This window comes from Spea bombifrons, chromosome 1 (assembly GCF_027358695.1).
Source record: "Spea bombifrons isolate aSpeBom1 chromosome 1, aSpeBom1.2.pri, whole genome shotgun sequence".
Lineage (NCBI taxonomy): Eukaryota > Metazoa > Chordata > Amphibia > Anura > Pelobatidae > Spea > Spea bombifrons.
Window position 1 is genome coordinate 132,704,136 of NC_071087.1, and position 17,829 is coordinate 132,721,964.

At 41.4% G+C, this 17,829-nt stretch overlaps 2 protein-coding genes across 2 annotated transcripts in view; both read right to left on the bottom strand.

The window, feature by feature from the left end:
* Positions 1-2,745, bottom strand: part of TNFAIP8 (TNF alpha induced protein 8) — a 52,488-nt gene extending 49,743 nt beyond the window's left edge. Inside the window, exon 1 of the mRNA XM_053474152.1 lies at positions 2,599-2,745. The gene's annotated coding sequence lies outside the window, so the exon portion shown is untranslated. The remainder of the gene's footprint in view (positions 1-2,598) is intronic.
* Positions 2,746-15,029: 12,284 nt separating this feature from the next.
* Positions 15,030-17,829, bottom strand: part of DMXL1 (Dmx like 1) — a 52,102-nt gene continuing 49,302 nt past the window's right edge. Inside the window, exons 42-43 of the mRNA XM_053474098.1 lie at positions 17,252-17,469; positions 15,030-16,553 (exon numbers count right to left, since the gene is read on the bottom strand). Coding sequence (XP_053330073.1) covers positions 16,329-16,553; positions 17,252-17,469 — 443 coding nt within the window. The 3' untranslated portion in view covers positions 15,030-16,328. The remainder of the gene's footprint in view (positions 16,554-17,251; positions 17,470-17,829) is intronic.

A 17,829-nucleotide genomic window follows, 5' to 3' on the forward strand; every position in this document is an offset into this window, starting at 1 on the left:
GATCCCGAGACAAACCACTCAAATTCTTCTTTCAAATAACTTATTACTATTTTAACCCTGGCCTTGAAGGTGGTAAAAGGTTAAACGGCTGAAGGGTAACAGAATTTGATGAAAGATAAGAACCATTCAGACCATTTTCTTCTATCCTTACTTGGTCCTTGGTCTTGTCTTATTTCAGGGTAATCCTTACACCAATTTAATTCGTAGTTTTCATAATTTACTGCCCTAACAGCCCTACTACAGAACAGTGTATATTAAAGTACTCAGTGACTACTACAATATGCATTCTTTCAAAACAGCACTCAACTGAGGTAGAAGCTGCAGCACCCTAGCTGCCCTCCTCCACTGCAGTCCAACTATTCTTGACGGTGATTGACGATTTCTGTGCATGGGGGCATGCGTCTCAACATACCCCGCTTTGCAATATTCATTAAGTGTTGGAGCTGACTGCCGATAAAGATATTAAATGCATGGATATATGTTGGGCAACTAGCTGGGGTTGGGCAAAGGGGCAAATGCATATGGGGGACCCCCCATGCAAGGGCAAGGGGGGCAATACACAGCTATCATAAACATTAAAACACAGATGACGGCTAGAACGTCACTTAAATCTGCAGGAACCCTGTTCTACTTATCTACCGCCATCTCAGCAAAGTAAATCTTCTTTACATCGCGTTGACAGCTCCAGCTCTATATTTTTAGACTATGATTCCTCCTTCTTTCAAGTCTAGAAAAATACGAGGCGTAATTCAAGAGCTCGAGCCATCGTTGGTTACGTGCACATTAGGGTGGTGGAAGCGTACTCAGCAATACATATGCATTCAGTCCAAGCGTAAACAGGAAGATAACCTGAACCGTGCTTACCTAACAGTTCGTTACTAATCAAAGAGATGACCTCGTTTCCCTATCACACAAAAACCATAAGACTATAAACACCGGAAACTCTAGATCTCCACACTCCAGATTACCTCTAGTTCAGTATTCATCCATATAAGAATCAGTATTATCATCTGAAACAGGTCAACGTGAGACCAACGCACCATTTGCTTCATTACACCCAGAGAAATTGTAAACTTAGAGCCACTAAAGAAACAGAATCCAGAATAAAGTAGAATCTCACTTCGTTTTTCAGTTTTTGTGCCCCATACATCTGGCACTCATCCAAAAAGAGAAAAAAAAAAGCCAGAACAAGGGTTTTCTCAGTCTTCCAGGGCCTGGTGTACTTATATAAAGGTCAAATGTAATTCCTCCCCTAATCATCACACACACTGGAAGGTTTCAGTTACCAAGCAGAGTCAAGGTTTTAACGCACATTTTACTAATTACCTTTCCATTGTTGCTTAATTTACCAGAAAAAGTGAAAAGGCTACAGTGTTTTCTAGAAAATAAGAAGTGGGGGGTAGATAGGCAATCACCACCCACCTAGTAGGAGAATAACCGCATGTGAAATCAATTGCCACGTTCAATGCCTTCATACATGAACGTGTTACAAAGGATTAACCCTTTCAGTGTGTTTGCTTTACATAGCACCATCATTCTCCACAGCGACGTACAATGGGGAAACAGAACATAAAAAGTGGCGTATAACATAACAATTTGACTTACAAAAGCAAGACTGCTCAAAGGAGCTCACAATCTAGAATGATTAAGATGTGACCTCTCTGAAACCCCAAAGGGCAAAACACAAAAACTGAATGAGGCGTGGGTTACAATGGTCTTCAGAGCTGCTAAAGCTTTACATCAGCGGCTGCTAAATGGTTAAAATATTGCCTAGTGAAGGAAGAACTCCCATCACTCATTGACCTGCCATGGCAATCTAAAAGATAACTAGGGGGTATTTGGTAAGAGCACATTACGTTATAGCTGGAGGGTATATACAATGAAACAACCAACACCCATAGTCAGCAAAGCTGTGTCTCCACATTGTGCATCCAGATAATTAACACAACACCCCTCTTTATGGATTGGACTGCATATGGTTAACAATAGGGTTTCATGGAAACGTGTTTAAAAAGCTGGGACCATCACTAAGTTTAACACTTAAATGCCCATCTGAAGGTGCAGCCTGTGATCATCCAGAGGCATCACAGCTATACAGCCCGAAATAAATGTACCCATAACCTATTAACACACTACACAGTGACAGGTACACCCTGAAGTGGGCTCTGGTGAGCTGTGACCCGATATCCCACATAGAACACGGAACTATAAAGCATCAATAGCACTCAATGCATTAGTATTATTAGTATTATTAGTATCTCATACACAGCGATGCCCATTAGCGAGCTGATCACACGGCATCTGCGATCAGCGCCATACTAGACATAGGAAAAGTTCCCAAACATCACCCCGGGACACCGCTGAATCCGGGCGGCTGATCCAAGCATCGGACACACCACGAAGCACGAAAGCAACAACTTTCCCCGCATCAAAAAACTGTATGGTGATTTGCACCCCGGCCGCAGAAAGGGTTTACTTGTTGGCACAATTAACCCTTCCCTAGCCCCAGTGATCAGAATGTAATTGTCACAAACGTCAAAAGCTGTACGAAAACTCCCAATAACGGCAGCCACATGCAGTAAAGCAGGATCTACTTACTGGGATAAAGGGGGGCAGGTCGGAGATGCCCCCTAACTCCAAGTGCAGGTAATGTGTGCAACCCACGGTCAGGACACGGCACCGGTCCCACGGACAGCACACAGACACGGCACCGGTCCCACGGTCAGCGGTGAACTGTGGACTCACAGCAGCCTGAGAGTGGAGTGGGGGAGGAGCGGTCGGCGAGGGCGGATACTACAGCCTCTGCACATGGAGGCGACGGGGCGCATAGCTTAGCATGCAGCAGCATGTCTGCACACACATGACACACAATGTGTCACACATCACACACACCTACACTGTGTGCACAAGTATGTGCCCCCGCCAGGCAGCTGCCACGCGTGACATCAGCTGCAAACCCCGTGGGCAACTATTTTCTTTATGGGGTAGTTACATAGCGTGCACAGACTTTACTGGAGTAGTTTAGTAAAGTGCCGAGCTCTGGGAGTTGTAGGGGCAATGCCTGAGGATGATGTGGGTTAGTGTGCACAGACGTTACTGGAGTAGTTTAGTATAGTGCCGAGCTCTGGGGGTGGCAGGGGACTATGCCTGAGGATGGTGGGGGTTAGAGGACAGCAGTTTGACATGGTAGGTAATAGGTATAAGTGGATCCCGGTGTTCTATATCCCTAAAGGTCACAATAATGTGTGTGGAAACAGCGGGAATCCAGTGATCAAATACATCATCCAGTTACTTTCATTCTCGGTAGCCAAAAACTAAACCAAAGGGCCTGTATTTGACATCTAAAGTATGGGGAGGTATGAGCTCCATATTCTCGTTATCACATTTCTTCTAGAAATCAATAGAAGTAAATAAGGAATGCTAGATATTCTCTTGTTCCTCCCCATGCTTTAGGTTCATCATCACCAAATACCCATAACTCAGTTCACTCCCCCATGGACTTATACATGCGGCAGAACATGTGGTCACCAACCTAAAAATGATCTGTTCTCTGGAAAAATAAATAATAATCTGTAGGGTATTTCTTTAAGATGCCTTTTTTATTTTATTATTATTACCGCAGGGCTGGATTTCCCAAATTGTAGGTATGAGCGAGGCCAGTGTGCACTGTATGACTATCGCATCCATATTATTATCAGTAGTAGCTTTTTTGGTTGACACGAATAAAAAATATACATTAACGCATACAGACACAACAGGAGTGGAGATGAGCTTGTTGGACATCCCATTCCAAAGCTATAGACATTAATATGGAGCTGGTCCCTTCTTCTGCAGTTATTACAGCTTCCGCTCTTCCAGGAAGGCTTCCGGATTTTGGATTGTTTCTGTGGGAATTTGTACCCTTTCATCCAGTAGAGCACTGGTGAGGTCAGATGTTGGACAAGAAGGTCTGGCTCGCAAATTTTTGCATTCCAGTTCATCCCAAAGGTGTTGGATGGGGTTGAGGTCAGGACTCTGTGGGGGCCGGTCAAGTTCTTCCACACCAAACACATCATCCAACCATGTCTGTATGGACCTTGCTTTGTGCACTGGGGTACAGTCATGCTGGAATAGAAAATGGCCTCCCCCCCAAACTGTTCCCACAAAGTTGGAAGCATAGCATTGTCCAAAATGTCGTTATATGATGTATAAACATTACCCATTACTAGAACTAAGGGACCCAAACCCTGAAAAACAGCCCCAGACCATTACCCCCCCACCACCAAACTTTACAGCAGGCACTATCCAGATTCATCCATCAGACTTCACTGCTTCATAGTCCAGTGGACAGCGTGCTTTATACTCCAGCCAACCCTTGGCATTATGCTTAATGATGAGCTTCTCAGCCGTGGAGACCTTCCTGATACACAGTGCTTGCGCTCATGTTGCTTCAACATGCAGTTTAGAACTCTGTAGTGGGAAATGCCACAGAGGACAAGCGGTTTTTACTCTGTGAGTGTGCGTGGTCTATCACTTCATGGCTGAGCTGTTGGTACCACTAGACATTTTCGCTCCACAATCATCACACTTACAGTGGACCAGGGGAGAGATTTTACAAACTGACTTGAGGCAGAGGTGGCATCCTATGACAGCGCCAGGATTAAACTCACTGAGCTCTTCAGTACGAGCCATTTTACTGCCATTATTTGTATATGTAGGGCCGGCCTTTGGGGTGTGCGACCTGTGCGACCGCACAGGGCGCCACACTCCAGGGGGCGGCGCCGCCGCCGCGGGGTACGCTGCCGCCAGTAGCGTACCTAGGGGGGGGGGCGGTCCGCACCGGGTGCCGCTCATCAGGGGGGCACCCGGCACCCCTCCAGAGACGGACAGTAATGTCTGCCGCTGGAGGAGCAGGCTCGCAAGGGAGCGGTATCGGAGGTCTTTAACAGACCTCCGGCTCCCTTGAGTGATTTTAAGCCGGTTCAAGGATCTCCCTTGAACCCGGCTTAAAATCACTCAAGGGAGCCGGAGGTCTGTTAAAGACCTCCGATACCGCTCCCTTGTGATCCGCGCGGCAACAGCTGCTGTGCGCCGGGATCTGACAACAAACCCCGGCGCACAGCAGGGAGCGGTATCGGAGGTCTTTAACAGACCTCCGGCTCCCTTGAGTGATTTTAAACACTGAAGCCGCGCCCACCGCTGTCCGTGCACTCTGACCCGGAAGAAGACAGAAGAACTGAAGAAGAGGAGCGAAGAGAAGGAAGAGGAGCTGTAAGGAGAAAAGAGGAAAGGTAGGAAAACATTCAGTGAGAGTGGATTGGTATATATGTGTGCATTAGTATATATGTGTGGATTGGTATATATGTGTGGATTGGTATATATGTGTGGATTGGTATATATGTGGATTAGTGTATATGTGTGGATTAGTGTACATGTGTGGATTAGTATATATATGTGTGAATTAGTATATATATGTGTGGATTGGTATATATATGTGTGGATTAGTATATATATTTGTGGATTGGTATGTGTGTGGATTGGTGTATACGTGTGGATTGGTGTATACGTGTGGATTGGTGTATACGTGTGGATTGGTGTATACGTGTGGATTGGTAAGTGTGTGAGAGTGATGGGTGTTATGCTGTACCATTTCCAATGTCTTTTTCATGCTCTAAAAGTACATCATAACTCCCATCACTCTATACTGTTCCATACAGTGGCAGAGCTGGGAGGCAGAGGCCTTGCACCCCCACCGCAGGACTCCTGAAAGGTAAGTGAACTTCAAAGAGGGAAAGGGTAGATAGTTAGGAGGGGGTAGATAGGGAGAAGGGAGTGAGACAGGGGAAAGGGGGTAGATAGGGAGAAGGGAGTGAGAAGGGGTAGATAGGGCAATCATACTCCTATCATGCCAAGTCTGTGAGTACATCCTGGAATCTGGGTATGCCTGGGCATGATAGGAATGTGATTGCTGTTAACTATTGTATATATATATATATACTATATATATATTGTTATTTAATTGTTTTGTCCTATTTTGGTGCGTTACTTACTTTAAATAAAAGTGTTCGTTTCGGTGCATCCCTACTACTAAGCCAGACAATGAAGTGGTAGGCCTACACCACATCAATGTTTGGCGTAGTATATAGTGATTGGGGTTTTGTTACAAGTTTTGTTACAAGTTTTTATTCCTTTCTTTTTTTGGGATGGGGGGGCGCCAGAGGAGTAGTCCGCACAGGGCGCCAGAACACCTAAGGCCGGCTCTGTGTATATGGAGACGGCGGAGTGTCTGTTTCATTTTATATACCTATTGGCAATGGAAGTGGGTGAAACACAAACTCAATGATTAGTTGTTTTAGAAAGTAAAAGTAAAATATCAGTATCCCCTCCTTAACCCTACAGATGACTTTTTGTGGTTGATTCAGTAACCCTGGAGTTTGTGTGATATTTCAGGACAGAAGACATTTCAACCCCCTGTCTGTTAAGACCTTGCAGCTACTAGTTACTATGCTGTGGCACTGTACCGTGTCCTGTGTGTATTACCAGTCCTGCTTTCTCCAACCTGCCTACTGTACACTAACAGCGTGCTGTGTCATTATTTCTACAGTGTAAATATGGTGTCAGAAGCATCCAAACCTTTTTCGCACATTAAATGAGAAGAGCCTGCAGAGTGTGACGGAAATGTACACAGCAAGTCAAATGTGCAGTGCGTGTTGAAGCTGTGTATAAGAAACAAGAACAACATTTCAACATCATGGCAGCTCCTCATAGCATTCCACTGCCTTGGGCAATGGAGATGAGTGAAGACCGGAAAAGCAACAGAGTCAAATTCAAAGCTGAGTTCGAGGACTATTTTCTAGCTACTGGGCTAAATGAGAAGCCTGTTAAAGTACAAGCAGCCACGCTGAAAAGGGAGATAGGCAGCCATATGCATAAGCCCAATCGGAACAGCACAGAGGCACAGAAAAAATATACAGCAGCGATCCTTGATGCATTAAAAGCTATATTCAGGAGCATTAATAAAATCGGTGGGAATTGTCACGGCTGATCAGAAACCACTATTGTCGGGTTCAACATGTGAGTGCATTGGGCTGATCACTTGATTTAACATAATTAACAGGACCTCTCACTCAATCACAAAAACTACAACAGATCAGTGTGTGAAGATGTATTCAATGGTTCATTAAATACATCCAGTGATATCTATTCCAGATTTTCACCTTGAACTAGACCCCAGCATTCCGTCACACTACAGGGCCATATATTTCTTAGCCCGACACAAGGTCAAAGGTTCCCCAATTTTGGTGAGTCCTATCTGTCACGGTGCTGGTCAGTCCCGGTGTCCGTGGGTCCCTGTCTGTAGAGTAATACCGTAGGCTCGCCAGTGACGCACGACTGGAGGAGGAGAAAGCTGGGCGCTGGATTTAAAATTCCATAACTAATCAGCACAGATACCCCAGTGTGGTCTTGCTAATGTGTTTGCTGAGTTTGGAGATGTTATTGACCTTCGTCTGTTCCTGTATTGCCCTACTTGCGTAACGTACCTGGCTTGTCTGACTGCCTTCTGTGTGTAACCGACCTCTGGATTGTATGACTACCCATTTAGTGTACCAAACCCAGCTGACCAGTGTCTGACCATCCTTTCCGCATTAACCCCTGGGACTTAAGCCTGCAGTTCACCTATACAGATATCTAGATCAGTCCGTGCTTTGCCAAACTTTCCCTGTCTAGAACTGAGCCTCCGCGCTGTTGAGATTGTCTAAGTCCCTGTCCTCTTAGCTTGGGGCTCAACTTCTCGGTAGGTGATTTAGGGCTAAAGAACTTCTCCGGTGTGTGCTCATTCGGTGGTGGTAGATGTAACTCTAATCCTAACAACAGCTAAATCAGTGGGACTGCACTACCATTTAAACCACTGAGACTCTCATGCAATTTTAAGCCCTCTCTGGACACCATTAATGAGGCGCCTGAGTGGTAGGTGAGTTACTTAACTCTAAAGTTTGGTCAGAACCTGCAAATACGCACAAAAAATACAGAAAGTGTAGAACACCCTACATTCTGATTTTGGGGTGCTGCTGAAAGGACCAACATGTATTACAACAAAGCAAGAAATCGGAGCGCACCCAGAAGCAGCTATCTGAGACGTAAATATAAATAAATATAACTAAATCAACTCTATAAAAACTGGCATTGCATCCCAGGCTAAAATTTGTCCAGACCACTGACAGTCAGTCATTCCCAATGCATGCTAATGGCAGTGATCTCTAGGAAGTAGCACTGCCTCACAGGAGCTCCAGTTTAGTACCTTTAATCTCTGAGCAAGGTAGCAGCTCTTCCACACAGGTTCTGTATTAGCTTCACCCACTCCTCCATACTCTCTAAAAAGGTGCCTTTTTTGTTCGACTGTGGCTAGCCCCATCCCTTCAATACAGCTGTACCCCCAAGAGAAGGAGAGCTCGGAAAAGTTCCTAGGTACATTACATATTTCTTGTGGACTTACAGCTTTTGAATTGGACCATGCCATTTTTTAAGACAGAGGACAAAGACAAAGAGTGATTGTCACGTTTTCTCTGCCTAGACATTCCATGCTTTAACCTGAACAGTATCTTTCAAATCTAGAGGGTGACTTGAGTACCGCCCTACATACATCCACCTTGGGAACTGGAACAAAGGTTTATTAGCCCTTACAAAATTTACAAGTGTCATAGTCCTTTAATTTGAAGTTCAATTGTTTAATAACAAGTTCACATACTTTCACATTTTAAGTGACTGAGGCCCGTGGCCATGTTATGAGTCTAATTATAATTCCCAACATTCTCAAAGTACTCCCAAATAATTTTAACCCTCATATAATTTTAATACACTTTACTTTCAATTTCTGCGTTAATCTATGCCCGAAAATACTACTGACTAACAATTAGATGACGGCTTGAAAAATACACTGGAATAACTGGAAAGAGAATTTATGATACAGCGAGATTCACATTTATGAGAACATTTGTTTTGCATCTCCCCATTGGTTAATGTGTACAAAAAGGGGTTTATTCACTAAAGGTAGGGTTGGCATGCGGGTTTGCAGAATAGTTGGGAGTTTCAAGTTTGCCACTTAAGTAACTTATTATGAAGGTCTACCATGGACAAGTTTCTCCAACGAAAAGGGCTGAACTGGCCCTGTATGATGATTAATTTTTATTCATTTGCAGAAATCTTGCTAATATAATTATTCATTATACGGTAGAACTCAAGCTCTTCTTGCAGCAGAAGCTCCCGGGGATTGGCTCTGCATAATGTATAGTGACTTGAAACACAACTCTCCCATTAGTGAATTGACCTCAAAAACTGAAAGTACCTGGTTATGATCCCATAGATTGATGCCCTGAGACTCTTCGTACAGGCAGGGGTCAGGAAACGAGAGATCTATTGCGACAGAGGAACAGACCTCCATGGTTGCCCACAGGATAACCACAGGGGGTCACAGTAAGTAATTTGAGAACATCCTTGTTCCACCATGTTTCAGTTATTACTTGCAAACAGTAATTGGAATCTAAAAATGTTCAAACAAAACAGAAAGATGCAGGAGACCTAGCACTGCCTTGAGATATAGAGTTTCCATCTGTACTCATTGTTGTACATATAAACACACCCTCTAATAAGTCTTCTGTGATCCATTGTACATTTTGTGGGGAGTAAACTAATTCTTAAAGTTTCCAAGGCAATGCCAATCAAAATGTTCACTCGTTAGAGCGCGTGTCATGGAAACTGAGATTTCAAACAAAAGTAACTGCTGTTGCAGATTGTGAGCAACTTTAATGTAGGGAAGCTGAAAGGTAATGGACATTAATCTTTCTTAATGGGAAATGTTTTGGGAACGGGAGGGCATGGGCTTTTTATCACAATTGACCAATCTTCATTCTTAAGTCTACACTTTTTTGGAATACTCATTTTTCTCATCCTTCCCTTAACATGTGATCCATGTTAACAATGAAGTCTTCATTTAGTGTAAACTTAGGAGGTGAGCCGTACTTTACGTTCTCATTTAGTCACTTCTGTGTAGCATCACGATATATCATGGGTTATGTCTAAAAAGTCATTCTAATGCAAAAAAAAAAAAAAAAAAAAAAAATCACCTGATCAACATATAACAGCCAGGGGAACGGTTCAATTGCCTTTCATACATAACCTTCGATTACAGTGTGTTATATTTAAGTTTTACTGTGCTTTTCAAAGTGATAGCTAGAACTCCGGTCTATTGACCAAAGGGTTTATGCAGTGCAATATACTCTGCTTATGGGACATATTATACTATTTCTGCAGCTCATAAAGCGAATGTGTCATCTGCTATAACATTTTGATTGCGTTGCTGCTGCACAAAGACATTTGCCACTTTCAGTTGGTTTTACGATGTTTTGTGCGGTGAGACAACCTTTTCATAGCAGTGCTCTCACCATGGTTAATCTTTGTCCCCTAGTTACTCTTTACTTGTATTTGTAATTCTTGTTTAAATACCCCACTTGGCACCCTTTCCCATCACAGTTTCTACTCTTTTCACTGTCTTTTGCTATTTAAATTACTTAAAATGGACTTATTTTAGATCTTGTATAGTAAAAAAAATCACTTTGCAAATCTATTATAGATTTGTGATTGACAGCTACTGTAAATTCATCCTGGCCAAAGCACCCTTCGCTTAGGGACCATGAACCAGACGGACAAAAAACGTATAGCGTAAAACAACTTTATTGTACAAACCAAGACAATCAGGAGCGAACATGAAAAGACAAGCCGGGCAGGAAGCAAAGCGGGTAGTCAGACGAGCCAGAATCAGGAATACGGAAAACATTGAAGTCCGGGTATGAATGCCAGAGGCCAAGAGGGTCGTCAGACGATGCCAGGTCATACTAGAAACTCAGGAACCAAAACACAAGGGCAAGAGAATCGTGCAGGCTGCAGGCTTATATAGGCCAGAGCAAGGTGGAGCTTCTAAGAACCGCCCACAGCATGCAGTGAAAAGGTAGAGAGCTCACAACACTAGAGAAATCTCAAGTGACTGTGAAACCATGACACCTTTACCTTCTGTGTCACCCCCTCGGCCTCCTAACCTGCAGTAAGCTCTCTTCTCCCTCGGTTCTAGTTTGCCTTAACATGTGTTCATATCAGTGTTAATTTTGTATGTTGTAAATTTTAATGTTATTGGTAATTGTGTATTGTTGCTACACATCTCCTGCAAGTCAAGAAGCTGGGGGTGCTGTGAGAACAGTGCAAATGTGTAGTGAGACCTATGATGCACAGCCTCCATAGCATAAGTAGGCTGGTTACCCGCCCAATGAGAAGCAGGACAAATTTGATTTTTTTTTTATGCGAGCGACTTGCTGAGGGGTTGAGTGGAGTGTAAGGTCATGGTAGCGTACATGGTCTGTTGGGTAAATTGAGAAACTCTTAACAGTTTTGTAGATATGTTGGAGTGTTGGAGATTCTGGGAATTAAACATGCAATTTAACAAAAACACAGACAATTTAGAAGTGAGGGTGAAGGTCAGAAAAGGAAAAGTAAATGAGTTTGTTGTCAGGATAGAGGTGACATTGGAAGAGATGAGTTGTCCTAGGGAGGAGGTGTAGATAGAGAAGAGCAGAGACATCAGATCTGAAACCTGAAGCACACCAACAGAGAGTGGTGAGGGAGAAGAGCCAGAGAAGGCGACACTAAAGAGAAGGTCTGATGAGGTAGGATTGGAACCAGGATAGAGTCATCACTTTTATCAATCAACACTGGGGATTGAAGAGAATGCGAGGGCAAATTTACGGGGTAGTCTGTGATGTGGGGCATAAGGAGTAGCTGCCCTGGATTCAGGTTTACCTTACGGACCCACAGCAACTGTCCCTTGTGCCTGCCTTGTGTGCATCCTGAATTAACTAGATGTCACTGTGGGTTCCTAGTGGCAGGTAACATTTTGCTGAGGCCCCTTTATAATTAAAGACTACCCTGCTGATTTAACTATCACAGGATAGCCTATAAACAAACTACACTTCAGAGTTTTGTTTCACCAAAATGCCTCACAGTCATGTTTTACAAAATGTAAAAGCACAATCAGAGTAAATGCAGAATAGAAAGTTTGAGTAGGTAACCTTTTGCTACGACTGGCATGCATTTACAATAAAACTAAACGCACCTTACAAATCAAGGAGGATTCTGCTGATGTTGATTACACAAAACTATTCATCATTACAAATACCAGTCTACTTAGGGAATTCAGATTAAAACATGGCAAAGAAAACCTGGATTTGGCTCTCCCCTGATTTCTGATAACAGCGAGTGTAGAAATCCCATGTATACTATTTTTTTGTAACTCACTAAATATAGGTGGTAATCTCTTAGTTAGATATTTATCACTTTATAACAGTGTGGGTTTTTTTTATTCATTTTGCTGGCATTAATTTATGATGTTATATACTGTGTACTGCTAATCTTTTATTAAAAATGTCATAATAGGTAGTCCAATAATTTTTTTCATTTTTAAGGCAGAAAATATTTAATTCCTGGCCCGTTATGACACTTTACATTGGTTTTGTTTAATTTTTTCATTTAGCAATTTCTAATCAACTTTTGAGACCTCTCCTCTGAAACCAAAATCCCACACTAGTTAACGTTCTGAAAAGCTTTTTTAGTCTACAACTGTTTTATGACTGATTTTAGAGCTTTTTACTACGCAAGGTCCTCTAAAATACATTTCAAATGCGTATGAGCTAAACCGTGTATCTGCAGCATGATTTGTAACTATCCCAAGCATTATGAAACACTAACCCCAGCAGGTTTCTGAAGAAAGTTAGAAGAGGTTAGCACTACATTCAAAAACTCTCCATGAGTTTTATTAGGGCTGTCAGGGTCTGTAGATTCCTCAGTAGGTCATTTCTGTGTCCAAGAGCCAAAGAGTTTAACACTCCTATGGGGAACCCTATATGTCAAAGATTGGTGTTGGTGCTTGCAGAACCTATGAAGTTTGGAGGGGGGGGGCACAAGTCAAGGCTTCGCTAGTACCTTATGAATAGCAAAAATGGCTCTTAAAGACATTCATTCACCTTTGTTTCTTCACGTGTATTAGTTACACGGGCAGTTTAGTGCACCATGCAGCCTCACCAGAGGATTAATAGTCAAGTTTTTTTAATATGCTTTCTCTAAATAAATATATATATATCTTAAACAAATGTACTTACCTTAAGGAGGAGCTGCAGCTCCAGAACTTTAGCGCACTGCCCCCACTTTCCATGGTCCTGATTTGAAAATAAGGGGAACACTATTGCAGGTATTGCGTGTGTGAATAACACAACGTAGGCAGCAGATGTGTTTGGCTGAACACATCTGGAAAGTGTTTCCTCTCAACTTTTGAATGCACAATATGGGCTGTGATTAAAGATGCATCCAACAAAAGAAAATATTTAACCACAGAATATCAACATTGAAAAGGTCGAATGACATTTACTGCCTATCCGTGGGATTGGTTCTAAAAGTATTGTTACTAATGAGAGGTAGGATGTAGACATCTAGTGGTAAAACTGCATCTTGCAGCAGTCAACCAGTTTGTAGATTTTAATTTCCACAATTTTACTAATGCATATATTTGTACTACTAATGAAGACAAGCAAAAATACACTTAACATGTTGTGTGCCCAAATACAAACGATCACAAAGAAAGCAACACAAGTCATTGTATGCCAAAGAATCTGGCCACGGCACTATATAAATAAGTAATAAACAGTGGGGTTGTATCGAGCACGGGGAATATTATCATAGCCTGGTGCTCCAGAAGACAGACGGGAAGAGAAGCAGCCATAGTAACAAAGGCAAAGGCTGGAGGTGCTACTCATCAGTGATTACAGGTAGATACCATGGGCCCTGTCTGCCCCTGAAGAAAATCCATGTGCCCAAAGGTTTACTGGGCACTGTATGACTATGCAGACACTGGTTGGAAGATCCATAGCTAGCAGGAAAACAGGATAAGTAACCAGAATAAGTGTTTTTAACTACTCATATTTATATTGTAACGTCTGAAGTTTTCTAATTTAACTGTAGCTTGATAGAGGAACTGTCAATAAGTTGACTTGAAGAGGTATCACCCTGACAATGTAAGAAACGCAGACTATTGACTTAACCAAACTTAACCAAAGGTGCGTAAACCTAATACAAAATAAGATTTCCAAGCATGGAGAGTTAAGAGTCAACAATAGCTGGATTTAAAGATGAGATTTTCAATGCCAGTTAAACAACCGTTGCTCTTAAGGCCGACACATCCATCAAATAAAATACAGTTTTACAGACGTATTTATAGTGAGAGAAGACAATATGTGGGAAGCAGGTAAAACACAAGAAATTGAATTGAGAAGCAAAAAGTGGTCAGACTAATCCTAAAAAGTGGCTGGACCTCAATATGTATTGTGAAAGTTGCAATATGCATTAGGTGACCTCCTCGAGTCTTCTTTAACAGAACGTACACTTAAATGATGAAATAGGTGTGCTGCTCTTATATAGAAAGTATTTTGTGATAGCTTGTGATGTTTATCTTAGAAACAGTCCAAACTGTCACTTGGGATATCTGTATGTGAGCTGACAAGATGGAACAATCAGAACCAGTTCTCCTGTGCAAAGTGAATGACCCAACAAGATGCTATCTGAAAGACCTACAAGCACTTGTCTAGACCCTGACCGAAGTGAGCAAATGTCACCAATATCCCAGCGTACCGCTTATTCGTTGGGTGGGAAGAAGCCACTACTCAACAAAACGCACCTTGAATTGCTCTAATATTTTGTATTTGGTTATGGATATATACCTCATGGAAGTTGACTGCAACATTTGTAAGGAAGGGGAGGACTTATCCGGTACAACATAAAGGGAAAAACATACCACCAGCAAATAATGGCAATCCATACAAAAGGTGCCAGATTATAATAAAACAAAACGTTTGGCAACTCTATATCCTTGTAATGCCCATGAATAAAACCTGGAGTTTTAGTATCTGTCCTACACATAATCATCTACTGTCTAATAACAATACAAAATACCATTGGCATTCAACATTAAATTACCTATTTATTTAAAAGATTGTTACTCAATGTAAATACATGACAAATCACAATTTCTTGACTTTTGAAATCCAAATTAAAAAACATACAATTGTTCCCAGCTTTAGGTAATCAGCTATTTGATTATCGTTTTTCTGCAGAAGAGTTCATCAGATTTTCATTTGTTACACTGTTACAGGTAATTTCATCGCATTAAACTGCTAAGTTATTGCATGGGATCATGAGCATTCTACTGAAAATGTGTAGTTTTGTATTAAACGGCAAAGATCGATTAATGAAACGATGAAATATATTTTACAAAGTCATCGTCTTCTTCTTACCTACCTACAAAAAAGGAAAATAAGTAATCCTGAGAAAGTTATAAAAGTCAGCCTCTATAGCCTTCCTTTCTATAGCACGCTATGTACCTTCAGATGTACTCATGTATATAAGAATGTATATCTTTAGAGAGAATGTGTTTTGCTAAACATCCCATTTAGTTAGAGTAACAACTGTTAACCTAATTCTAGTTGATAACGAAAATATATATTTAATATCTTAAAAAAATGTAGGTTCTTTGTGCTCTTTTAGTATTTTGGTCAAAAAAAAAAAATGCTCATACAGAATTTGGCAAAAAATATATATTTAGCTGGGCATATATTTTTTTTTCTTTACTATAAAGCTGGCATACATATGAAAAACACCTTGTGCTGAGCTGCTTAAACCCTAGTAGCCAAGTGCATTGAAAAGATCATGTATGTGCTAAAAAGTGATCTGACCATCATAAAGGTTCTAATTTTAGAAAAAGAAAATTTAAATAGGTAAAGTTCTACCTAACAGCCTGCTCAAGCTTTCTTTAATATCCCATAAATATAATTTATCTTAATTTATATATATATATATAGATATATATTTATATGCACAATAACGAAATCCCATTTCCAAGGCTATACACATACTTTTAAACATATTTTCTAAGTGTGCAGATTTTTATAAACAAAATTTGCTAGAAAAAAAAGGAACTTCAGCAGCAAAAGGTATGTGTACATATCATATTTTACATTTTTCCTACTTTATCATATTTAGTTACTGAACGATCATGTTAATTATTGTAAGGCATCAGTGCGTCAGGGCAGAGGTACAGAAAAAAAAAGCATTGTCATCTTCATGGCACATCTGTAAAGGAACATTGCACATTTCACCTGCCGGCCACTCTCCTTCCTTGAAACCACTTCGGTGTGTGTTGGCTTAAACAATAAAAGCAGAAACAAACAAAACGGCAAACAGGAAAGACCGAGAAAAGAAAATTAAAGCACAAATTTTACTTCATTTTTTAGTAGGTCATTAAGGGTACTGAAGCGATCTGGTAATATTCTCATTTTAACCGTGCCGTCAGCTCCACACGAGAAGATGTGATTGGCTGGGCCAGTCTCTATCTGCATGACCCCGGTTCCAATGTTTCGGAATAGGGACTGGCGAGCATGCTCATTGATAAAGGTGTGCAGCAAACCGAAGGTTGACAGACTCCAGACCTATGAGAAAAGCAGAGATATGTATACGTTAAAGCAGAGATATGTATACGATATGTATACTGTGCAAGTGCTGCATAGCAAATAACATAGGATACTAGGACTTGTGTAGCTGTTCGGGACACAAATGAGGCAGTCATGTTCTTTTTCAGGAATCCCTTTCTTTTAATCTAAGCAGAGTTTTCCCCACAGCTCAGTTAAGCATCTGGTTGCAGAAAGTGTGTGGATCAGGAGAGATGGGTATTAGAGTGAATGTCTTTAATCTTTCCTAATTTAATAAGTAAATCATCATTAATCTCTAAAATGTGGTTTCTTCTGAAAAATGTTTATTTCTGTGAATTACCATACTATGGTGTGCGCTGGTCTTCTCTGCTGTGGTAGGCTAAAAACTTCCTGGCACAGTGAGCCACCTATAGCTTGCAAAAACTACCCACTGGAAACCTTTGCATTAAAAACCCTAACCTTAAACCGAGTAGCCACAGCAGTCATTGTTTTATTTTATCATTGGAGAACTTCAAGTTGGCTATGCTGTCCTACAGGAACAATCCTTTTTAAAGGAAAGTCTGGGCCAAGGCCTTCCTCTTTTCTTACGAACTCACACAAACTCACATTTCTGGCGCTCAGACGAAGTATCTGAAGGGTCTAAATTAGTTTCAAAATCATGCATAACCACCAACACAAATTAAATTGGCATTAAGTACCTTGATATTGCCCTCTGCAGAGCCAGTGACAAAATACTCCTCTGTTGTGTCTACAGCAATGGCTTTCACCGCAGAATCATGGCTCTGAAAAACATGTCTTTGCTGCCGCTGGCGTAGGTCAAATAGGCACGTGAAACCCTTTCTTCCTCCGGATATTAAGAGCTGATTTTTTGGTGCATAAGAAATTACAGTTGCTCCACTATCATGGCATGTGAAGGCTGCAAAAGACACAAAAAAGAGAATACATTCATGATAAACCTTCGCAGTCTCTTAAGGTATGACTGTCCCAATGCTGCAATGCTGTACCTGCGTTTATAAGGACAGCAAATACCAATCAGACAAGTAGTTATATTTATTTAACGGTATAAATGTACAGGTGCCTATGAATAGGCTACTTTTTTTTTTTGTAAATGACTAGCCCACAAAAAAAGGATCACCGACTATTAACAATTAGGAACCTATATCTACCGATAAGAAAACAAAACTAGTATATTTTTGGGAAGGAGGCCGTTACTGATTGCCAAAACCTTTCCATCTCCTACCAGCAATGACTTGTTTGCTTTAGCTAAAGGTGTACT